This window comes from Littorina saxatilis, linkage group LG3 (genome assembly GCF_037325665.1).
Source record: "Littorina saxatilis isolate snail1 linkage group LG3, US_GU_Lsax_2.0, whole genome shotgun sequence".
Classification (NCBI taxonomy): Eukaryota; Metazoa; Mollusca; class Gastropoda; order Littorinimorpha; family Littorinidae; genus Littorina; species Littorina saxatilis.
The window spans coordinates 38,523,056-38,530,555 of record NC_090247.1 but is presented as its reverse complement, the minus strand read 5'-3'; the positions used below and the strand labels follow the sequence as shown (position 1 = coordinate 38,530,555).

The 7,500-nt window shown below is 43.5% G+C and overlaps 1 protein-coding gene across 2 annotated transcripts in view; it reads left to right on the top strand.

Annotated features, from left to right (window-relative positions):
- The window catches only part of LOC138962315 (uncharacterized), a 17,439-nt gene that overhangs the window by 9 nt on the left and 9,930 nt on the right, over positions 1-7,500 (top strand). Inside the window, exons 1-2 of one of the 2 annotated variants that reach the window (XM_070334084.1) lie at positions 1-2,601; positions 6,170-6,694. The exon at positions 1-2,601 is cut by the window's left edge and continues 9 nt beyond it. In XM_070334084.1, the coding sequence (XP_070190185.1) occupies positions 121-2,556 (2,436 nt within the window). In that variant the 5' untranslated portion in view covers positions 1-120 and the 3' untranslated portion in view covers positions 2,557-2,601; positions 6,170-6,694. The remainder of the gene's footprint in view (positions 2,602-6,169; positions 6,695-7,500) is intronic. The other variant, XM_070334085.1, reaches the window with a different exon arrangement.

Sequence of the window (7,500 nt, the reverse complement as noted above, 5' to 3'; positions counted from 1 at the left end):
GCGTGCCGGGACCGAGCAGTCGCACAAAATTTGCTCCGCAAAACTTGCTAATTTTTAGCGGAAGAAAGTTCCTAAGTGGATACTTTTTTATACTGACTTGCGTGGGAGCACTAAAGGAACATGAAGGTGCCAGATCTGAGTGCCAGAATGGCTTGTGGCGGATTTTATTGGACTTTTCTTTCCTACATGAGTCAAAGAAGCAAAAAGAGTAAAGAAAAGGCAGCCCAAAAACACTCGCTGCACGTGCACTGGCCAGTGAGTAGCGTTCGGACCACGATGCTGACGACATTGTTTATTGTTGTGGCAGTGTGTGACAGTACAGACTACAACTCACTCACTGTTTCCCCGTGCGTTGACAGTTTGCGGCGGTCGTGGCTCGAACTTGCAGTTATACTGAGCATGAAAAGAAACGCAACACAGTCGAGCAAAGAACATGCGAGATATAAGCTTTGCATCAGCCCACAACAAGCAAGCATGCTTACACTTCCGCTGCTCACAATGAGTGCGTTCGTGTTCATTGCTGGATACTTGCTCTCCTGCGGCGATGTGGAGGCCAACCCTGGGCCAGCGAGGTCAGGAGAAGAGAGAAATACTTACCTCAGATACCTGGCCAACCACAACAACTACCCAGCTGTGTCGGGAGGGGCGGACCCATACCCGTGGGTGGTGCCAGCATCAGTACCAGCATCTACGCCCTCATACTATGGTGGTGTACAGCAACATAATCTCCACCAGCACAGTGCAGTGGAAGGGGGTCCGCTGGACCTAGCAACAATGCAGAGACTCTTTGACACACAGGAGAGAAAGTTTCAATCTCTGAACAGTGAACTGATGACCAAAATGGACAGCTCGTTCAGTGACGTCAGAAAGCAGATTCAGTCCATACAGTCAAAAGCAGACGACTTAGAACAAAACTACTTCTCTATGCTGCAGGAAACACGGGATACGCACGCTGCAGTTACAACCCTTGAAGAGAGACTTAATCAAACCGCTGCAGAACTAGACGACAAGATAGACAAGCTAGAAGCCTTTTCTAGACGTGACAATCTGAAGTTTTTCAACATAGCACAGTCCGCAGACGAAGACTACTATACGTGCGTCACCAAGGTGCTGGACGTTTTAAGAGATACTGTTCCAGAAAAACATTGGGACAGGACAGACATCGTGCGTGCCCATCGCCTTGGAAACAAAAAGCACGACAGCAACCCAGCAAGGCCACAACCAATGATTGCAAGATTTGCAAGATGGTCCGACAAATTAGAAGTGCTCACAACAGGCAGAGAAGCGCTTAGAAGGAAGAACATCACTGTAGCAGCTGACCTCACTACCAGACAACAGAACATCATCCAGGAGCATCGTGACAGAGGGCTGAAAGCTTACTACAGGGGCAACAAACTCGTTGTAGATGGCCCACTACAACAGCGGCATTACAACCGGAGTTCATCCTTTGGGAGAGGGAGACGAAATCTACACGCGCAGCAGCACAGCTCACGAAACGACTACAACAGAGACAGCGAGGGCGGTCAGCAGTGGAGACAAACTACAGGTCAGCGCTCACATAGCAGATCCCGCAGGGACTCTTACAACCGCCACAACACAGCTGAGGACTACAATCCCAAGAACACTAACCAAGCATGGTATGACAGGAGATCCTACCAAGAGTCGGATGAACACACGAATCGCTATGATACAGATGCAGTGCCGACACAGTACTCAACAGAGCAGCGCTATCAAAGCGGAATGTTTGGGGACTCCCACAGCCACCAGTACAATGCAGACCCTTACAACACCAACGACTGGAACCATGATTGGTATGACAGGAGCTCTTACCAAGATTGGGACGCCTACTTGCATCGCCAAGAGCCCGAGGCATGGAGGACCCCACAAAGCGCCCCCAACTCAAAGACTTACTCCGCAACATCACGCGAGAATACACGGTACCCAGAGACAGGAAAGGCCGACCTACGAACTACAGCACCTCGAGACTACCAGATGGAAGACGAGACCACAGCTAGAAAGACATACAGCAGCCCAGACGAAGACAGTCAGCCAGGGAACGCGCCAGCTATCAGTAAAGGTACCGACAACACACACCAGGCAGCGGCCCAGCAGCAGGAGACCAAGGTCAACCCAGACGACGCTTCAACGCACAGCCTAGAGATGTCGGCTGGTGTGGGGCCAACTGAGGAGGTCAACGGGGATACAGTGGAGGCAGGAGATCCGTCCGGATCAGCAGCCCTGGTGGAGACTAGTGGAGACGAGTCTGACGACGTACAGGAGGGAAACCTGCGAGCTTTAGAGCTCTCCATACAAGGCGCCACGGACACCACTGCACAAGCAACAGAGGTGTCACCCGCGACACAACACAATGCAGAGGAGAACGACGTCATCGCCGAGGTGCCTGACAAGCGCCCCCTCACTCGAGCACGAGCTCAGACTGTGAGGGAGGGAATGGACAAGCGCCAGATGACTCTTGCTGACTGTGGGGTCCACAGCACGACGCCAGTACCCACGGTTACCAATAGGGTCACAGACGAAGGCGAAGGCGCTAGATAGGATGTCGGCCGGGCCCCTGTTAATCAACTCCATTCGACTAAAACCGTAAGTTTCTTGACGTATAATCTTGAAGGTCTAAAACGCCTCTATGATCCAGATATAGGTTCATATCTATCAACATTTGATTTTGTGCTACTCGTGGAAACTTTTTCAATAACTTTTCCGACTTTGATATTCCCGACTCATGAAGTATTTGTATCCCCAGGCATAAAACTGTCAGATAGTGTAACTGCACGCCTTTCCGGAGGAACTGCTCTGCTTGTCAGAAAAGAACTGTCCCGCTTTGTGACTAGAATAGAAACAGAATACGACAACATGATAATTCTAAAGTTGTCGAAGAGTCTCTTGGCCACAGACCAGGACGTGATCTTATTGGGTGTGTACGTGCCCCCAATCAATTCTGTGTATTACAGAGAAACGGACATTTCGAATGGCATAGCTGTCATTGAACATTGCATGATGGATATTATACAAGACTGTGGTGACCTCCCTTTTATATTAATTGGTGATTTAAATGCCAGAACAAGTTCGAGAAATGCGGTGCACAAAACACTTCTCGATGAGAATCTCGACATTTTTTCGATACACGAGGATTACGTAGAAAAAGACTGTGTGAAACGGAACTCAAAAGACAAAGAACTGAACGAATATGGTAAATGTTTACTCAGTGTCTGCGAACAGTTCGATCTGAAAATTTTGAACGGTGGCCAGGGTGACGAGCGTGGGAATTTCACATATATATCCACCTCGGGTTGTAGTGTGATTGACTATATTATTGTCTCCAGACTCCTCCTTGATTTGCACATCAGAGTGCACGTAGCGGAAAAAATTGAGTCAAAACATATGCCTGTCGAGTGCTACATTCAAATACAAAGTGAAATACATGAGTTGGATAGAAAACAACCAGGGACGTATAGAATTGACAAACTCGTTTGGTGCCCAGATAAAAGGGAAGAATTTATGGCATGTGTAATTTCTGAAGAGGTAAAACACTGTTTTATTGAAGCAGAAAGCAAAATAGACATGGATGTAAATGCCTCGATTAGAAAGTTTACAGAAGGACTGCTTATAGCTGGCGAATGCATGAAAAAAAGTATAACAATAGGAAAAGAACGTAAACAGGCATGGTTTGATTTTGAATGCAAAGAGAAGAGGCAAGCTGTAAGACATGACTTACGAAATGTCCACAACGGTAATTTAGACAAACTTGTGTACACACAAAACAGAAATGAGTACAACGAACTTAACAGATGCAAAAAAGTTGCCCACAGACAAGCAACAATTGAACTGTTGCAAAAAAGTGGCAAAGATCCTAAAACATTCTGGAGAACCATAAGGTCTTTATCAAGGAAAACAACTAATGCTAACACAATAGAAACTGAACAATGGTATGAACACTTTTACAATGTATTCAACACATTCACAGAAACGGACGCAAACAATACTACTGTTGACGAAGCACAAGAGGTAGTAGATGAAAATGAACTAGAGACTACCCAGATGCTGGAATATGACATAACAGAAACAGAGGTTTACGAAGCCATACGAGCATTAAAAAATGGTAAAGCTGCAGGACCAGATGGTGTTATTAGTGAGCTTTTCAAAAATTCAGCTTTTCATGTTGTACCATTCCTAGCCCGGTTCTTCAACAAACTGTTTACATCAGGTTCATATCCTGAAGACTGGTCTGAATCCATCATTCACCCTCTTCATAAAAAAGGGGATATTAACAATCCAGACAATTATAGAGGCATATCATTACTTAATATTTGCAGCAAACTATACAGCTTTATCATAAACAAAAGACTAACAAGTTGGGTAGAATCCAACAACCTATTAAATGAAAGTCAAGCTGGCTTTCGTAAAAAGTACAGTACGACCGATCATATTTTTACTCTATTTGCTATGGTACAAAGACAGTTACTGTCACACAAAAAACTATACGTTGCTTTTATTGACTTCAAGAAAGCCTTCGACTCAGTAGACCGTACAAAGCTGTGGAAGGTGTTGCAAAGCAAAGGAATAAAAGGTAAAATGTACCAAGCCATACTTAGTATGTACAACGTTGTTAAAGCAAAAGTTAGGGCAGGAGCAGAGGTCACTGACCTTTTCATGTGTCCGAGAGGCCTGAAGCAGGGAGAAATAAATAGTCCAATTTTGTTCTCACTTTTCATTAACGAATTGGCGGACGAAATCAAGCGAAAAGGACGACACGGTATACAACTTATCCCAGATTTTATTGAGATATTGATTCTCATGTTCGCAGATGACGTTATTTTGATTTCCGACACTGTGTGTGGGTTACAGAACCAGATAAACGTGCTATACCAAACTGCTTGTAATCTTGGCTTGACTGTTAATTTAGAAAAATCTAACATAGTTATCTTCAGAAATGGTGGTCACATTGCAGCGATTGAAAAATGGATGTATGGCAATATCGAAATGGAAACTGTGAACATGTATAAATACTTAGGAATTTACTTTTCTACAAGGTTGACATTTTCTCACACGCTGAACGATTTAGCGCTGCGTGCAAGAAAGGGTGTGATTGGTATTTTTAAGGTACTGTGGACTCTAGGAGAAAGATCACCAAACATATTCTATAAACTTTTCGACTCCCAGATCCAGCCCATGCTCAATTATGCGGCAGAAGTCTGGGGCCTTGATGCAGACCATTCACCTATCGAAAAGGTGCATCTGTTTGCCCTTAAGAGGTTTCTGAACACAAGCATGAAAACACCAAACACACTTGTGTATGGAGAAACTGGCAGACACCCGTTATTTGTCAACACGTTTGTTAAGTCCATACGATTTTGGTTGCGCATCCTGAAAATGCCTAGTCATCGATTGCCACAAAAAGCTTATAAAATGCTGCTTTATTTACACGAACAAAATAAAAGAACATGGGCGTCATCAGTTTGCTATGTGCTGTACAAATACGGCTTTGACCAAGTTTGGATTCAACAAGGCGTTGGAAATGAAAATGCGTTCATAACGGAATTCAAGAACAGACTAGTCACATTATACAAGCAAGAGTGGATAGAAACAGTACAAAGTAAAGAACGATTCCTTTTCTATAGCACTTTCAAGTCAGCCTTATCTATGTCTTCATACTTAAATGACCTGAAGCACGTCAAAGCAAGAAACTGCCTGATTAGGTTAAGACTTGGTGTCTCGCCACTCAAAGTGCATCGATTACGACACACTCGGTCGTCAACTGCTGAAGATTACTTGTGTCCATTCTGCGCAAACGAGACCGAAGATGAAATTCACTTTGTTTTGAAATGTCCAAAATATGCTGGTATTCGCGAGTACTACATACCTGCAAAATATTACAACCGCCCATCAAGCTTTAAACTGGCGCTACTTCTAGCGACACCAAACAGACCAATATTACTTAGACTTGCAACCTTCATCATGAACGCGTTTAAAATACGCAGTGAGTGGGGACAGTGAATATGAGATATTGCACGATCTTGTTTTATGTGTATGCTATTTTTGCTGTTTTTTGTCGATTGCTTAAAAAACAGTAATAAAGTTTTGTCTTTTTTGAAAACGTTAATGCGATGCTATGTATCAGAGATGCAACGATTATGCATATAACTGCTTGCAGATTTGCGTGTGAAAGGGCATGTGAAGGGATAGATGGAGTGATGAATAGATGGATGACGGATGAATGGTTGGACAGTCAGACGGTTGATTAGATGGATGGAGGACAGAGGGACACGAGATGGATAGAAGGATGGATGGATGGATGGCTGGCTGGATGGATGGATGGATGGATGGATGGATGGACGGAAAGAGGACAGAGAGACATGAGTGAAGTGCGACAGAGACTGGATTTTGTGCTGATGCTTACTGTCCTTTTCCAAACGTTTTGCTGTTGTAAATGCCTGTTTCCACTGTCGCCATGTCGACTGTCATTACGATGATGATGATTTTTTTTATTATGATTAATATTACAATGATTATTTTTCATGAAGCATGAATGATGAAAATGTGTACACCCCGAATTGAAATGGGCCCAAGGCCCAATCAATAAACCATCCAGACTCCAGACTCCAGACTCTCTCTCTCTCTCCTTCTCCGAGAGACATAAAAAGCAATGGTAGATCTGTCAACCTGTCATATAATAATGGTAATACCAATAGTGTTTGTGTTCGTGTGTGTGTGTGTGTTTTGTGTGTGTGTGTGTGTGTGTGTGTGTCTGTGTGTGTGTGTGTCTTTCTGTGTCTGTGTCTGTGTGTGTGTGCTTGTGTGTGTCTGTGTTTTTGTAGCCTATGTGTGCGCGCGGCGTTAATTGTGTCAGGGTGTGTATATGTGTGTGAGTGTGTGTGTGAGTGTGTGTGTGTGTGTGTGTGTGTGTGTGCGTACGTGCATGCGTGCGTTCGTGCGAGTGTTTGTGTGTGTATGAGAGAAGCGCTTTAGTGTTTTACAAAACATGGTTAATATTTCAGCAGAAATCTTCTTTTCTTGTTGTCTTACGTTCCTTTACAATGTGACTTTCTCCAAAATGCTTTAGACAAATTCATCACTTCCCAATTTTAATAAGTTATATTGCAGAAAAAAATGAAAAAAAATAATTAAAATTATCAAATGATAAACTATTAAGAAAAGTTATCCGTGGCAAAAGTATAGTTATTTCAATTGCCGAAAGAATGAAAGAAATACTCATTTTCCTCTGCCTATGAAGTCACATTCAAAAACATGCTCATCGGCAAAAGAAATTACTCATTCACACTTAAAATGTCAAGATTTTCGAACAGACAAAACAACAATAAGCTCTTCGCAGGTGCCCAACGAATGAAGGAAATAATCACTTCCCCCTGCTTATGAAGTTTACATTCAGTGTATATGCCGCTCAACGGCAGAAGAAAGTTAAAACACTTAAAATGCCAACATTTTCACACAAACAGCAAATGTCATTTCGGTTGGCAAAAGAAT